Source organism: Schistocerca gregaria, chromosome 5 (assembly GCF_023897955.1).
Source record: "Schistocerca gregaria isolate iqSchGreg1 chromosome 5, iqSchGreg1.2, whole genome shotgun sequence".
Lineage (NCBI taxonomy): Eukaryota > Metazoa > Arthropoda > Insecta > Orthoptera > Acrididae > Schistocerca > Schistocerca gregaria.
The window spans coordinates 665,356,313-665,374,082 of record NC_064924.1 but is presented as its reverse complement, the minus strand read 5'-3'; the positions used below and the strand labels follow the sequence as shown (position 1 = coordinate 665,374,082).

Sequence of the window (17,770 nt, the reverse complement as noted above, 5' to 3'; positions counted from 1 at the left end):
CGAAAAATGATGGTTACTCGGAAATAAAATGCCGGTATTGGTATCGATTTTAACCAGTCAATTTTTCCCATTCCTACTTATAGTTGGTGCAACGGTAAGCTTTTCGTTTCAATATGTAAGTTAAAATTCACCCCAAATTTCAGATTTCATTCACGTAGAGGATATAGTGTTGTGAAACAGGAATAATATTCTTATCTATATTCGATTTCCTTCGCACCTTTCCAAATGCGATGTAATGTTGCACATCAAGTAACAGTGTGTTGTCTCTTTCGTGTAGAAGAGGCGGCTTAAGAAAGTGTCACACGTATTCCATAGAAGGTACGCACCACTCACATTAACGTCTTCTCTGGCGTTCGACTGTGACCTTTCTTTGCGTTTGGTGTAGGTCAGGTAACAGGAAAGGATTCTCCCTGCCGGCCGTCCTCAAAAGCGGGAGCATGCGGAGGAAGAAAGGCGCCTTTCCACGGGGCTTATTTGCGGAGAAACTACCGCCCCGACTTTTAATTAGCGCCGAGAGCTGAGGCGGCGTGCCCCTTTTATCTTTACTACCCACGCGATAAGTCCTTCCCGCCATAAACATGGCGCGGACGACGCCGCTTTCTGCGCGCGCGCAGCTCTGCGCCATCGGGGCGCGGGATCAGCTGACTGCGCAGGTAGTCCGCCCTGTGGCCGCTAGATGGCGGGCAGGTGGCGGCACAAGTGGTGACGGGCGCGCGGGAGCCGTCAGTCTGCTCCGTGTGCTGGCCGCGGCGGCAGGTGCGAAGCGAGCCGCCGGCTGCCGCTGCGCGGGTGAGAGTGACGTCGCGATACGCAGCGCGTGTGCGTGCACCAGTGTTTTGACGCCGACCGCGTGATGGCAGGCCTGGCTCTCGTCTGACCTGGGCAGACGGTCCCCGAGACATGAACACTCACCACACACAGGTGAGTCGACACGACAAAAGGCGCCTGCTCATTAATTTCCTCACACAGTATAATACTGAAGTTCGAAATCACACTCGTCGTGTCACTGGCCTACAGTGTTATTTACCAATAATTTTCAATGGTCACCCGGGCTGTCGCAAAAATCCAGTTCACATTAACTTAGCTGCAAAACAGATATCTCACTCAGTTAATTAGCAACACGATACGAACACTTTATTGCAAAGTATATCTATACATACAGCTATCGTACTGTAAATGACCGGAGGGGACAGCTCTTGTCGTATCTGAACTGCATGACAAAATATTACTGTCAAATTTCAGATTACCTGAGATGATAAAGGTCCCAGAACATATGTTTCTTCTTCCCGGGATATTTTTATCGCTATTTCCATACATTGAGATAAATCTGTTTAAAGTACAATTATGGTAATGGCAACACAGAAATGAATGGGACATTGTTACACATTATATATTTCTACTATTGAGGAAGAAATATGCCATTTTTAGCCGTATGTCAAGCTGATGAAATTAATATTTCTAAACCTGTAACGATGCTCCTAATCAACTGTTTTACTATGTCACTTATTTCACATACCAGTATGAGGGGTCATGGATCTTAAAAAACATTACCGCTCCTCAAATCGATGAAGACCAAGATCGAGGACAGTTACGGTATAATAAGGAAACAATTATTTGCTACCAGGTGGCAGAAGGTTCTTATTTATCGTTTTTCGCTCTCGGAGAATGAGTGTTCATTATCAACGGCCTTCAGTTCATGCACAGCGATTGGTGCAGACATACAGATTCCTAGCACTATAATGCCAATAAATTCCTCACAGACTGACGTAAAATCAAATGGTACTGCAGTGCGGAGAAATTAATATTGAATCCGCTGTCACCAGCCGAAAAACAGGCATTTTTGTAGGATAAAGACCAGGAAACTGAAATAGAAATATGGGATACATGTTAACTTACGCACTATATGTGAAGAGAGAGTAAGTTTTAAGATACTGCAGCTCTAAAACTGTTGTATCCAGTGGCCTCCGGTACCATCGTGTATTTCTGCACGTAATGCACCAATTTGACAAGAAATATCAAAATCAGAGACTATTACTGAGTAATAACATTCAAAGCACAAGATGCTGCATTCACAGTAGAAAAATACAGACAGTGTGGAGAAAAGGGGGGAAAGAACACACTGAGAAATGTTCTAGTTGCTAAAACAGATGATATTCTGTGGAGTAGCAAAAAGCTCTACAGTGAAATATTAAAGAAGTCTGAGCCATAAAGCAGAAAATACAAGCCAGGTTCTTCTGTGCAGAAAAGTACGAAAAGTGTTAAAAAGAAGCCTATGTCTTACAACACCGAGGAAGGAGAAAATTTTAGAATTAAAACAAAATACTTATAAAATTTTTCAGTGAAAAGGACTGTAAACGGAGAAGAGTTTTCAATGAGAAGAGGAGACAACATGATGTCGGAAGAATCAAACAGTAGAGGGAAGGAAATGCATAGGATACAAATCGAAAGAACACATCTTGAGTAACAGTTTTAAATGGTCCTCATTAGACGGTTTCAGCGAAGCTAAAGACTTTGGAGCCTTGTTTATATGTGTCCACTTAATTTTACCGACAGCGACAGTTTTTTGTGGCCTGACTGTTGTTGTTGTTGTTGTTGTTGTTGCTGTGGTCTTCAGTCCTGAGACTGGTTTGATGCAGCTCTCCATGCTACTCTATCCTGTGCAAGCTTCTTCATCTCCCAGTACCTATTACAACCTACATCCTTCTGAATCTGCTTAGTGTATTCATCTCTCGGTCTCCCTCTACGATTTTTACCCTCCACGCTGCCCTCCAATACTAAATTGGTGATCCCTTGATGCCTCAGAACATGTCCTACCGACCGATCCCTTCTTCTAGTCAAGTTGTGCCACAAACTTCTAGCCGACCGCTGTGGCCGAGCGGTTCTAGGCGCTACCGTCTGGAACCGCACGACCGCTACGGTCGCAGGTTCAAATCCTGCCTCGGGTGTGGGTCTGTGTGATGTCCTTAGGTTAGTTAGGTTTAAGTAGTAGGGGACTGATGGCCTCAGAAGTTAAGTCGCATAGTGCTCAGAGGCATTTGGACCACAAACTCCTCCCCAATTGTATTGAGTACCTCCTCATTAGTTATGTGATCTTCCCATCTAATCTTCGCTTTCCAACATGTTTCTTTGTCGTACGCCAGAAGTTATTTTTAAATCTGAAGATTTCTCTGTGTTACGAATGACGTTCTGTACTGTATTTATGAGGTGTAGGGTAATATGGTTTCGGAACAGGGAACGAGTTACAGTCATTTGAAAACAGCGGCAAGGAATAGTTACGATTCACGTCTTCCATAAGACACTGTAGCCGTGTGAAGTTCTCGCGCTGTCGAGAGGGTCCACGCCATTCATTGCCTCGGCGCGAAAGCCGGGTGTAGGCAGGTCTTCAGAAGAGTGGCCATCGGCCGCGGTTTTCCCGCCTGCTGCGCCTCTCCCGGAGTGCCCTTTGTATTTGTTTGCCGTGTCTTTTTGTGGCCGTGCGCCCCCACGACGCTCGCCTACCTACCTGGCCGGCGTAGGCGAGGCAGCCTCTGATGGAGTGTAGTGAGCCGAGGTGAGGTGTAGAGTGTAGCCAGTAGTCCGGCGGTGAGCGGCGCGCCGTGTCCGGCCGAGGTTTTGTCGGCTGCATTCCTGCGCTGGCCGGCTAGCGGTCCGCCTCCCGACCTCATCACCGCGGCCACTGTGCGCGCGCCTCCCGACCACAGGCAGGTGGCGACCCTGCCAGGAGCGTCCCTTCGTCAGCGCCCGTACCCACGTCGAGTGCTTGGCAGACGCTAGTCTGCACTGTGCCACGAAATAGACCTTCCTCTCGTTCTGTTTGCGGGAGCAAACACGGCTTCAGTGCACCGCTGCGCACTAATGTACACTACTGGCCATTAAAATTGCTACACCAAGAACCAATGCAGATGATGAACGGGTATTCATTGGACTAATATATTCTACTAGAACTGACATGTGGTTACATTTTCACATAATTTGGGTGCATAGATCCTGAGAAATCAGTACCTAGAACAACCACCTCTGGCCGTAATAACGGCCTCGATACACCTGGGCAGTAACAACAGCGCTCGGAAGGCGTGTACAGGTACAGCTGCCCGTGCAGCTTCAACTCGATACCGGAGTAGTGACTGGCGCATTGTGACGAGCCAGTTGCTCGGCCACCATTGACCAGACGTTTTCAGTCGGTGACAGATCTGGAGAATGTGCTGGCCAGGGCAGCAGTCGAACATTTTCTGTATCCAGGAAGGCCCGTACAGGACCTGCGACGTGCGGTCGTGCATTATTCTGCTGAAATGTAGGGTTTCGCAGGGATCGAATGAAGGGTAGAGACACGGGTCGTAACACATCTGAAATGTAACGTCCACTGTTCAAACTGCCGGCAATGCGAACAAGATGTGACCGAGACGTGTAACCAATGGCACCCCATACCATCACGCCGCGTGATACGCCAGTATGGCGATGACGAATACACGCTTCCAAGGTGCGTTCACCGCGATGTCAGAAACATGGATGCGACCATCGTGATGCTGTAAACAGAACCTGGATTCGTCGTTGAGTACACCATCGCAGGCGCTCCTGTCTGTGATGCAGCATCATGGGTAACCGCAGCCGTGGTCTCCGGGCTGCTGGCCCACGCTGCTGCAAACGTCGTCGAACTGTTCGTGGAGATGGTTGTTGTCTTGCAAACGTCCCCACCTGTTGACTCAGGGATCGAGATGTGGCTGCAAGATCCGTTATAGCCATGCGGATAAGATGCCTGTCATCTCGACTGCTAGTGATACGAGGCCGTTGGTATCCAGAACGGCGTTCCGTATTACCCTCCCGAACCCACCGATTCCACATTCTGCTAACAGTCATTGGATCTCCACCAACGCGAGCAGCAATGTTACGATACGATAAACCGCAATCGCGATAGGCTACAAGCTGACCTTTATCGAAGTCGGAAACGTGATGGTACGCATTTCTCCTCCTTACACGAAACATCACAACAACGTTTCACCAGGCAACGCCGGTCAGCTGCTGTTTGTGTCTGAGAAATCGGTTGTAAACTTTCCTCATGTCAGCACGTCGTAGGTGTCGCCACCGGCGCCAACCTTGTGTGAATGCTCTGAAGAGCTAATCATTTGCGTATTACAGCATCTTCTTCCTGTCGGTGAAATTTCGCGTGTGTAGCTCGTCATCTTCGTGGTGTAGCAATTTTAATGGCCAGTAGTGTAATTAATATGGGAGATATATGTATGAGGTGACAAAAGTCATGGGTTACCTTATAATATCGTGTCGAACCTCCTACTGCACAGCGTAGTGCAGCAACTCAACATGGCATGGACTCAACAAGTTGTTGGGAGGCCCTGCAGAAACAGTGACCTGTTCTGCCTCTATAGCTTTACATAATAGTGGAAGTGTTTTGCCTGAAAATGGTCTCCAAATAGCTGAACATGACCTTATCGACGCAGTGATAAGATGTAAACACAGCCTGCAACATTGTGGAGCCTCAACCAGCTTCCACAGTGCCTGTTTGGCAACTTGGGTACGTGGCTTCGTGGGATCTGCGCCACGCTCTGACCCTGCCATCAGCTCTTACCAACTCATATCGGGACTCCAGTCGTCTAGGGTCACGAGCGCAGGAGAGGCGGTGCAGGCGATGCTGTGCTGTTAGCAAAGATATTCGCGTCGGTCGTCTGCTGCCATAGTCCATCAATACCAACTGTCACGGCACTGTCCTAACCGATACGTTCATCGTACGTCCCATGCTCATTCCGGCGATTATTTTGGTCAGCGTTGCTTGTCTGTTAGTATTGACAACTCTGCGCAAACGCCTCGTTCGGATTTTACGTGCAAAGTCAGTCACCCTGAAATAACTCCGGGCTGATTTTATAACGCCTGATAGGCTATAAAAGCCTTTATGAACCTGATGATGGTCCGTGGACCAAAACTGGTTGCTCAATGACGAAATATTATCAGCAACTCTTGGCGGTAAATCACAATGTTCTTCAAGTATTTACTAGCTGTGGTGCACACCACTTTCTGAAAATATCTGTCATGTAATCTGAGATACGACCTGCCCGGATAGTCGGGCTGGAGCGAAACTGGTGCTTCAAATTTGGGCCTCCGGTGTATCGGATCTTTCTCTGGATAGGTTCTAACTGTTTTTACGTTTCGGTTTCCCCCTGGACGGAATCTGTGTACCTCATTCGTCTGCGTCTAGAGGGAACCTCATGTTCAAGACAGAACATTTGCTATATGTTTCCGTACGGCATATCTGAGGCGTAAAATTCGTACCAACCCGGTATTTCCTCGCGGTATGTGGGAAATCGCCTAAAAAACACCAGCCCTCGTCGTTAACTATCGAGGCGGTCTCTATCGGGGGGCAGATTCACCTCCCCGAATCCCGGAACCGGTGCGTAAGCGCCCTCAACTTTATAAAATCATTGGCGTCAGATAATAGTGAAATATATGACTTCGTATATTTTCGTCAAAAAGTAATAAAAATTACATCAACAGTCGTAAAGTGTGCCAGACATTGCACTTCTTCGTGCTTCATCAGTAGTGGTCACCCGTACAGCAGGCAGAATGGCTCCGTTCGTAGCGTCAATGCTGACTGCTGTTAACAGCGCGATTGAGTGCGTTGTTTGGCACATTTTATGACTGATGATGTAATTTATCGTTACTGCGCAGAAGCGCTACAACAAATATCTCCGAAAAGGCCGCGCGCGGAATCGTGGGTTGGGAATGGTGTGTCCTGGTGTTCGGTTCCTGTTTCAGCTATGAACATTGTGTATAAATCTTTTGGTCTATCCAGGACCACGCTCAAAAATACTCAGCCTCGTTCAGATTTTACGTGCAAAGTCAGTCACCCTTAAATAACTCCAAGCTGGAGCGAACCTTGTGCTTCAAATTTGGGCCACCTGTGTATCGGACCTTTCTCTGAGATAGGTTTTAACTGTTTGAAAAATCTTCCTGTTTGGATCTTACTCGCATAAGAAAATAATGTGTTCTGTGAGGTTTTGATGCTCGCCACTCCCGTAGTTTCAACTTGTACGTTTCGGTTCAAACTTTGCGTGAAGGCAGATAAATGGACAAAGTGAAATCAAAACGTTTTTTATCCAGTAATCTTGATCTGTCGTCGAGATACAGTGGTTTAAAGTCGAGCTAAATTTAGCACGTAAAATTCGTTCTTACATTAATTGAATGCGCAGAAACGGTTTAAACTGAATCAAGTAAATAAAATATGCAATCTAATGATAAAATTGAAAACACCGTTTCCAAAATCTAGCTTCATTCGGATTTTACGTGGAAAGAAACACGTTTTTTAAGGGCTTTATGCCCCGTCACTTCTGTTTTTTAAAACTTGTGCGAATCGTTTCAAATTTTGTAAGAACGTACACAAATACATGTAATTAATGGTCGTCCTATTATTTTATGAAAGCTTTATCCCTTGCCGCGATGTAGGCAACATGGTTGGGAAGACAATAAAAAAAAGTTTTTCCGGATCAGTCGTCGTCCGAGTCAACAAAGATCTTCGTCGGTTGCCGAGCTATGGCGGCCAAAATTATGGTTGAGTAATAATTGGCAACCAGAATGAAAGATGCACCTGTCAGAGTACAAAAAACGCGAATATGTCCTAGGAAGTGTTAGGGATGTAAAAGAAGGGCTTATCTGGCAGCTTCGAAGACCATTGAAGCAAAACATCTTGGAATATTCGCGATTTTTTGTTTTTGTTTTAAGCAGTTAAGCCCTTTTCCTCAGTGTAGTGAGCTCTCTTAGACCCACCCACTGTTACGTGTGTGGTTAGAAGTGTAAGAACAAATAAGACAAATGTATGTGCTTCTAGAGAGTGGGATGCATCCAGAAAAGGAAGAGTTCGAGGGTCGGTGTGCATCTGTAATAGGAAGTGTCCCAGAGTGGAGACGCATGCTTCTCAGACTATTAATAACGGGTTGTGTCACATTAAACGACATGAAAAATGCTGTGTTGGATGGCATGTGCCATGTTATACGACATGACATAATGTATCACGTCACTTTACTTGACACGATGCGTTATATTACATGATACGGGGGCTAACACTGAAAATTAAAAAAGCGTGAGTATGTCGAGATGCTTTCATTTAAATGCCTTTGAAACTGACAGATAAGTAGAAAAGCAAGTTCCCTTCTTTTACAACCCTAACTAGCCAGGACATAACCGCCTTCTTGGTGCTACAATAGGAGCATTTTTCAGTCTGATAATACTTTGTGACAATAGTGATGAATTTCATGAATTTTCTTAACTGACGCCATTGCCTTTATATCGCTTAGTGTGAGGCAAATGCTTTTAGAACTCTGATGATGGTCCGAGGACAGCAACTGATTGTTCAGAAAACAAATTTTATCTGCAGTTGCTGGCGATTAATTAAGACGTTCTTCTTGTATGATGGGTAGTCTTTTTTCCGTATTTCTTGCCTATTGATGCAACTGAAACCGCTCATAACATTAGAAAGATGTTAAATCTAGGCGCACGATAATGTTTGTTATATAGTCACTGCTCGTGGATGTTCTCCATAGACAACAACAGTGCAACCTAGCAAGGTCGCTGAGTACTTGTTGGATGTTGGGAAATAGGTGTAGGTTTCCACTCCACTCACTAAAATAAAACGCCCGAATGGTTCTGAAAGCGTCCTGCCACTGAGTGTTTCTTGGGCCTTAGATCTGGAGGTTCTCTGCATCACCGTTCGTCGGTTTTTAACATACGCGAACGATGTGACCTTCGGCTTTACAAGACGTAAGACAAAGGCACGTGGACGATGCAGTGTCCCTGTTGTTGTAATGTGGTAACTACAGCAGAAACAGTGTTTGTTTGCTTGCATTAATACAGCGTGATTTTATTGTGTCGTTAATCAAAAGTAATGTTTCCAAAAGGTCGTCTTCTCGTGACTCTAGGGCCGTATGCTATAAAACACTATCCTGCGATGGATGGTGCCATAATCAGAGTGCGTGCAACTTGTCAGCTGAGTCGTTTCAGTGCGTTAGTAAAAAGCCGTCTTCAGCTGTACATTGGCGCTGTAAAAGTGCCGTCGAGGGGCCCCGCGGGAGATGTACGTAGGCCGCGAGTGCGCCTTATCTTTGCCCTTGCCGCCTCCGTATCTTTATGCTATCGCCGACAGTATTTCACCTTATCTGACTATTAAGCCGTATGCTCGAGGCGCAGAACACATCCCGCGTGTCCGCCTTGCTTTCATCCGTATCACTCTGTTGCTCGCACCGTCGTAACGAGGGCCGTATTTGCCACTACCAGTCGATGCACTGACATTTGCCTACCCTGTCGATTATCGTGTAAGCATTGGTTTAGTTTCTGTGTATGTATTTTCTGAGCTCCATATTTCTCAAGCCGGTGAGAGTAATGAATAAGCCAGTTACCATTATCTACCGTTGCTGGGCGATAGTGTGTCTTATAATAGACACATCCTGAAAGCAGATAACGTGGACGTGAAAATGATAGTATAAAATACGAAGCAAACTACTAGAAGCAGTCACAAATTATTTTACTGACAATGTAACACAAATTTGGCGCTTTCAACCCTCGTCTACCGTTAGGCATAATTTACATACGGTTAGCGGTATCTATGTTACAGTTATTATAGAGTTACATTTGTACGCCCTCGTTTCCACTGCAAACAGCAACTACCTAAAGCTGAGAATTAAAACCTGTAAAGCGATGTTAAGTTACTAATGAAATTATTTGTAACTGCCCCCAGATGTCATGTCCTTTTTTTAACAAATTAGTAATCATTATTTCGCATTCTTTCGTCTTTTGTGAAGGTATTTTTTTTTTTTTTTTTTCTTTTTTTTGCTGTCGAAAATCAGTCAGCAAATCCCGACAGTCAATTATCTCTGAAAGAACACACCAGTGATGAGTAATTTTTTCTGTTCTCCATTCCTTTTCTCGAATAAGTATCCAGCGACAAGTGATTTCGTTGAGCACGCACAAAATCGAGGAAAACACGAAGTTAAGTTTTGAGATACAATATTTTCGTTACTAATTTATTCCATAGCAAGATTTGGTAGGCCTACTATATTTCTGATACTCCCGGAGCAAATTTCCTCGAATATTTGTACTTTTTTTGTTATTATCACAAGTAAAATATGAGACATGTGTATGGCCTAGTCTGGCTACCAAAATATCTGAGTATCACGCTAGCGAAGCAAAAGTGGAAATCTGTCGCATTAAGTACGTAACACTTGCGACGTACTAAAATCATATCTGTATTTCCGTTATTCGTACCCCTTTATTCGTGATTCGTCTCTAAATCAGACGTATTTTTTGTAGCTATTAAATAAAGTTGATCGTGACAGTCCTAGAGTCGGTAATTCCAGAAACTTATATTCCCTGTTGTCCTAAAGAATGGAAATATATTTCTGAACAATTTTAACGGCTATTCGTACGAGTTCGGTACTGATTTTCGTATAAGGAACTGGAGCCTCAACTGAATCTTCACATTATCGTTCCCCTGAAACTTTGAGATAGTACAACATCCAGTTGATTAGAGTCTTTTACACTACAAGAAAATTATTTCTACGATCTGCCGCCTGTTACTATGTGAACACCGTATATGATAATTTCTGGTAAAGAGTGTCTTACATAACTGACACGTCTGAAGTCGAAGGGAAATAATCGGCAAATATGCAACGAAAGATTCGAGATATGGAGTGAATCTGTGTTTAACTTTTATGCATTCCCTTCGCAATGAGTACGCTTTATCCTATATTTTCTAAGTTTCTATGACACGGGAACTTATCTACGGATGTATTTTAGATCCAATAGAATGACAGAACGTGCCGTACAAAGTTGAAATTTCAGTAGAGGTTACGGGAGTGAGCTTTTCAGGTTTACCTCTCGTTTAGAATACTTCTTTTAGTTTACGTGAACTGAATTTTAAAAAATTAGCAAAGAACGAAATTTACATTCCTTAACGACTTTGAGGTGACAAGGGTATCGATCTAAACAACACTAAATAAGCGCCGATGTTAGAAGTCCCTGTATAGACATCGAGGCTCGGATTTTTCGTGGATTTTGTGTATCATCACAGCTGGAAGCCGTAAGTTTTCAGTACCGTTGCTTTCTTTCTCGATCCTTGTTGTTTGTGATGGTCCTTTCAGGTTTCTACGAAATCAGCTGAGTAGGTATTTTGTTCTATTAAAAAACGCGGAGGGTCTTCGCTGTTGTTGAAAAATATATGCATTTTGTATAAAATTGTAGATATAAGGTATACACTGCAAATGATTCTAAAATTTACCAGACGATTACATAAGTGTCGAAAATGATTGGAGATTAATATAAGATTTTAGCTACTTGTGGAAGTTTCACACCAAAATGTCTTCGATAAAAGCGGTGCAGCACAAGTTAAAGAAGAATGCGTTTAGGAGGACGGAGTTGCTAGCCGCATCTGCTCAGACAGCTTGGAGTCAGTCAGATAGAAACCAACGCCCCCTTCTGCGAAGACAACGATAACCAGTTGTGCAACTCCGGTCCAAGGACAATTGGCACGTCGCTGCAACATCCTCACAGCGAGACCGCTCTCTCCAGCCGGCCGACAGTCAAGGAGTTCTCTGCTGGCCGACTGTCGCACGTGGATACGGCCACAGTGAAGGCCGGAGTCCCGAGTCGTCCTAGCTCCGGGCTGTCAAAAAAATCTTCAAATGTGTGTGAAATCTTGTGGCACTTGACTGCTAAGGTCGTCAGTACCTAAGCTTACACACTACTCACCCTAAGTTATCCTAAGGACAAACACGCACACCCATGCCCGAGGCAGAACCCGAACCTCCGCCGGAATCAGCCGCACAGTCCGTGACTGCAGCGCCTGAGGCCGCTCGCCTAATCCCGCGCGGCTGCAGTCTGTCAACCGTCTGAGGTTAGACTCGGGAAGATATTCTGAAAGTGGCGTCATAAAACAGTTCGACGTAAGTTCAGACACGGTAACAACCGTGCCACTTCCTACACAGTCGAGAGGCTTACGTTGAAGAACTGATGGTCACACCTGAAAACAGAGCTGCTAACAGACTTCAGTGGCGGAGATTTGTCCACATTAAGCTGATCAGCAGCTTAATTTATACTTACCCAAGTGCTGCGTTACTTTTGTATTACGTAGTACCATCGCATTTCTGACACGGGCGAATAAAATCCATAACTGCTAGACGAATATTAGCAAATGTATTGGGTGGCGCTCCATCTTACGACTAACTAGCTGAAAAGGGCCTAATTTCCTTGTTTAATCTTTATTTCATTCTCAACTAAAAACGAACCGCAATTAATCATCTCATTTGTGTACCATCTAACTTAAAGAATATTGTTATAAACTATCTTCCGTGTTTTGCTTTCGGACGTAAAGAAGAATAAATTTTCTCGTTGTCCAACGCGCAACACAATACGTATGTCTGTCCGTAAGAGGCACACGATTCTTTTAAATTCACTGCATAACGTGAGAGTGTCTGCCCTTGTGGTTCATTGATGCTCAATATTTTACACTAACCTTGGAATTGGAGCCCCTTTAAACTGAATAGGAAGTTAGTTAAAATGAGTGTAACTCATAGCAAGAATCATGACTTGCTTCTGTGTCTTTGCATTTAATATTTCAGCTTTTATCGTGTTGGCTAGAAACTTTTTCGCGAATTCATACAGACAACATTGAGCGAATTTAGGAATTTTGTTACGGAGTTTAAGCTTTCCTCTTGTTTCATCATTTTAATCGATCTAAATATCTTCTTCCCCTAGTGTCATATTCTGTATCCTCTGATTGTGACTTCTGTCATTTTTTGTTGATAAAATTGTTCGCTCACACAGTCATTTTCTATGTAATTTGTCTCTCTAAACAGGGTACACTTTTTCACTGAGCTCTTCTTTTGTCTCCACCACGTTGCATAGCTCATCGGTTAAGACAATTTTGCGGGAGACTACGTTGCGATATGTGCTGTTTCCAGTTTGAACTCTAAAACGTTGGAGAAGATTCGTAAACATTCTTTAAGGTTCGAGAATATTCGTAAAAGCTCGAACACATCGTACAATAACTACAATTTTTTTGTTTGGAAAAAAAAAATCATCGTTGATATGATGATATACCCCCCCCCCCCCCCCATGAACCATGGACCTTGCCGTTGGTGGGGAGGCTTGCGTGCCTCAGCGATACAGATGGCCGTGCCGTAGGTGCAACCACAACGGAGGGGTATCTGTTGAGAGGCCAGACAAACGTGTGGTTCCTGAAGAGGGGCAGCAGCCTTTTCAGTAGTTGCAGGGGCAACAGTCTGGATGATTGACTGATCTGGCCATGCAACATTAACCAAAACGGCCTTGCTGTGCTGGTACTGCGAACGGCTGAAAGCAAGGGGAAACTACAGCCGTAATTTTTCCCGAGGACATGCAGCTTTACTGTATGATTAAATGATGATGGCATCCTCTTGGGTAAAATATTCCGGAGGTAAAATAGTCCCCCATTCGGATCTCCGGGTGGGGACTACTCAGGAGGATGTCGTTATCAGGAGAAAGAAAACTGGCGTTCTACGGATCGGAGCGTGGAATGTCAGATCCCTTAATCGGGCAGGTAGGTTAGAAAATTTAAAAAGGGAAATGGATAGGTTAAAGTTAGATATAGTGGGAATTAGTGAAGTTCGGTGGCAGGAGGAACAAGACTTCTGGTCAGGTGACTACAGGGTTATAAACACAAAATCAAATAGGAGTAATGCAGGAGTAGGTTTAATAATGAATAGGAAAAAGGGAATGCGGGTAAGCTACTACAAACAGCATAGTAGTGAACACATTGTTGTGGCCAAGATAGATACGAAGCCCACACCTACTACAGTAGTACAAGTTTATATGCCAACTAGCTCTGCAGATGATGAAGAAATTGAAGAAATGTACGATGAAATAAAAGAAATTATTCAGATAGTGAAGGGAGACGAAAATTTAATAGTAATGGGTGACTGGAATTCGAGTGTAGGAAAAGGGAGAGAAGGAAACATAGTAGGTGAATATGGATTGGGGCTAAGAAATGAAAGAGGAAGCCGCCTAGTAGAATTTTGCACAGAGCACAACTTAATCATAGCTAACACTTGGTTTAAGAAACATGAAAGAAGGTTGTATACGTGGAAGAACCCTGGAGATACTAAAAGGTATCAGATAGATTATATAATGGTAAGACAGAGATTTAGGAACCAGGTTTTAAGTTGTAAGACATTTCCAGGGGCAGATGTGGACTCTGACCACAATCTATTGGTTATGACCTGTAGATTAAAACTGAAGAAACTGCAAAAATGTGGGAAATTAAGGAGATGGGACCTGGATAAACTGAAAGAACCAGAGGTTGTACAGAGTTTCAGAGAGAGCATAAGGGAACAATTGACAGGAATAGGGGAAAGAAATACAGTAGAAGAAGAATGGGTAGCTCTGAGGGATGTAGTAGTGAAGGCAGCAGAGGATAAAGTAGGTACAAAGACGAGGGCTGCTAGAAATCCTTGGGTAACAGAAGAAATATTGAATTTAATTGATGAAAGGAGAAAATATAAAAATGCAGTAAATGAAGCAGGCAAAAAGGAATACAAACGTCTCAAAAATGAGATTGACAGGAAGTGCAAAATGGCTAAACAGGGATGGCTAGAGGACAAATGTAAGGATGTAGAAGCTTATCTCACTAGGGGTAAGATAGATACTGCCTACAGGAAAATTAAAGAGACCTTTGGAGAGAAGAGAACCACGTGTATGAATATCAAGAGCTCAGATGGCAGCCCAGTTCTAAGCAAAGAAGGGAAGGCAGAAAGGTGGAAGGAGTATATAGAAGGTTTATACAAGGGCGATGTACTTGAGGACAATATTATGGAAATAGAAGAGGATGTAGATGAAGATGAAATGGGAGACACGATACTGCGTGAAGAGTTTGACAGAGCACTGAAAGACCTGAGTCGAAACAAGGCCCCCGGAGTAGACAACATTCCATTAGAACTACTGACGGCCTTGGGAGAGCCAGCCATGACAAAACTCTACCAGCTGGTGAGCAAGATGTATGAGACAGGCGAAATACCCTCAGACTTCAAGAAGAATATAATAATTCCAATCCCAAAGAAAGCAGGTGCTGACAGATGTGAAAATTACCGAACTATCAGTTTAATAAGCCACGGCTGCAAAATACTAACGCGAATTCTTTACAGACGAATGGAAAAACTGATAGATGAAGACCTCGGGGAGGATCAGTTTGGATTCCGTCGAAATGTTGGAACACGTGAGGCAATACTGACCTTACGACTTATCTTAGAAGAAAGATTAAGAAAAGGCAAACCTACGTTTCTACCATTTGTAGACTTAGAGAAAGCTTTTGACAATGTTGACTGGAATACTCTTTTTCAAATTCTAAAGGTGGCAGGGGTAAAATACAGGGAGCGAAAGGCTATTTATAATTTGTACAGAAACCAGATGGCAGTAATAAGAGTCGAGGGGCATGAAAGGGAAGCAGTGGTTGGGAAAGGAGTGAGACAGGGTTGTAGCCTCTCCCCGATGTTATTCAATCTGTATATTGAGCAAGCAGTAAAGGAAACAAAAGAAAAATTTGGAGTAGGTATTAAAATTCATGGAGACGAAGTAAAAACTTTGAGATTCGCCGATGACATTGTAATTCTGTCAGAGACGGCAAAGGACTTGGAAGTGCAGTTGAATGGAATGGACAGTGTCTTGAAAGGAGGATATAAGATGAACATTAACAAAAGCAAAACGAGGATAATGGAATGTAGTCAAATTAAATCGGGTGATGCTGAGGGAATTAGATTAGGAAATGAGACACTTCAAGTAGTAAAGGAGTTTTGCTATTTAGGAAGTAAAATAACTGATGATGGTCGAAGTAGAGAGGATATAAAATGTAGACTGGCAATGGCAAGGAAAGCGTTTCTGAACAAGAGAAATTTGTTAACATCGAATATAGATTTATGTATCAGGAAGTCGTTTCTGAAAGTATTTGTTTGGAGTGTAGCCATGTATGGAAGTGAAACATGGACGATAACTAGTTTGGACAAGAAGAGAATAGAAGCTTTCGAAATGTGGTGCTACAGAAGAATACTGAAGATAAGGTGGATAGATCACGTAACTAATGAGGAGGTATTGAATAGGATTGGGGAGAAGAGAAGTTTGTGGCACAACTTGAATAGAAGAAGGGATCGGTTGGTAGGACATGTTTTGAGGCATCAAGGGATCACAAATTTAGCATTGGAGGGCAGCGTGGAGGGTAAAAATCGTAGAGGGAGACCGAGAGATGAGTACACTAAGCAGATTCAGAAGGATGTAGGTTGCAGTAGGTACTGGGAGATGAAGCAGCTTGCACAGGATAGAGTAGCATGGAGAGCTGCATCAAACCAGTCTCAGGACTGAAGACAACAACAACAACAACAACAACAACATGATGATACAGTCGCTTCGTAACCACAATCAAGATCAAATCCGAAAGCAGTGTTGTCAGTAAAGTACAAACCTTAGAACTGAAACAAAATTTATTATGGGCGTCAAAGGAACCCCATCCTGCAGCGAGAGTGCTGTTGTTTATACAAACATACACTGTTTCACAGTATGTGAAAATTACGTACGTAAGTTATTTATAGAACCTTAAAGAAATGGCAAACACTAAACAACAAATATCTACTGGCGATCGGATCTGAACTGGCAACCCCCAGCACGCATGCCTACGACCCTAACCGTCAATATAAGTAGCTCGCGGCAGCATAATTGTAAGTTGATTAGTGACTGTCGCAGAAGTTTCCAAATTTGTCTGAAGATTTCTCATAGTGCCTGGTGCACAGTTCACGAGCCCCTCTCACAGCTTCACCTCTGCCACCACCTCTTTTCTACTCTCCCAACTTCAGAGGAGTTCTCCTACATTCCCTCAGACCAGCAGTCCTGAACGGATGAGTTCTGGGGAGAATCGGCTTGGTCATGGCTTAGAGGTTGTTTCCACGATGAATGTTCCTTTCCGTCGCAGAGTGTGTGCTGTTTCGAAACCTCTTCGAAGAGAACAACCGTTAAACCAATTGTCTGCAACCTCCATTCTTCCGGGAATACTACTCCCGCAGAGTCTGCGGGAGAAGTCTGTGACGTTTGGAGGGCAGCGAAGAGGTAGGCGTGCTCACAGATTTGAAGAAGCTGTGGTGAGTAGGGCAGCTGATAAAATATCGATATATCGATAATTTTTCAAAAAAATATTGATACACGTAGGCAATATTTCTCCCACCGGTATATCGATATTTACATGGCAACATTTTTACTTTGTATTACATTTTTTTTTGGAATTTTTCAGTAAATATTTGAAGCGGTTCTTTTGAACCTGTACTAGAACATAATTTTTCTTTTACTGTGCGAAGCAATCTTACTAATTTTCAGCTTTCATCACGTCCAGTTTTCTCTTTTAATCTGTGATGCAAGTACATACGGTACAAAGCAGCAGTCCGATTGCCCTGGGGGTGGCGGTGTGAATGGAATAACGGGATATCCGATGTGAAGAAATAGCACACCAGTTGCCTTAAAAAAACAATTTACGTTCTTCGAAAACAGTTCGTGAAACTGACGAACAAAAATGTAAATGAGAAGATTGATCTAGCTGTGGACGCAGACACGAGAAGAAATTGCTGACATAATAGGCGCTCGGCGCTGCCAACAGATTATGCAACGTCTACTTCACCACGCAAATTTGACACTACGACTGCTAATTCGCTGGTGTTTGCAAAAATGAAAAAACAGATAAGTCGACATGAAGTGTTCCAGACAAATCCGATAT

The 17,770-nt window shown here is 43.6% G+C and overlaps 1 protein-coding gene across 2 annotated transcripts in view; it reads left to right on the top strand.

Annotated features, from left to right (window-relative positions):
• The window catches only part of LOC126272437 (tensin), a 2,382,193-nt gene that overhangs the window by 1,284,794 nt on the left and 1,079,629 nt on the right, over nt 1–17,770 (top strand). Inside the window, exon 1 of one of the 2 annotated variants that reach the window (XM_049975309.1) lies at nt 745–921. The exons of the other annotated variant lie outside the window; for it this stretch is intronic. Within the exon in view, the coding sequence (XP_049831266.1) occupies nt 901–921 (21 nt within the window). The 5' untranslated portion in view covers nt 745–900. Of the gene's footprint in view, nt 1–744; nt 922–17,770 lie in introns of those variants that run through there. 2 annotated transcript variants of the gene reach the window in all.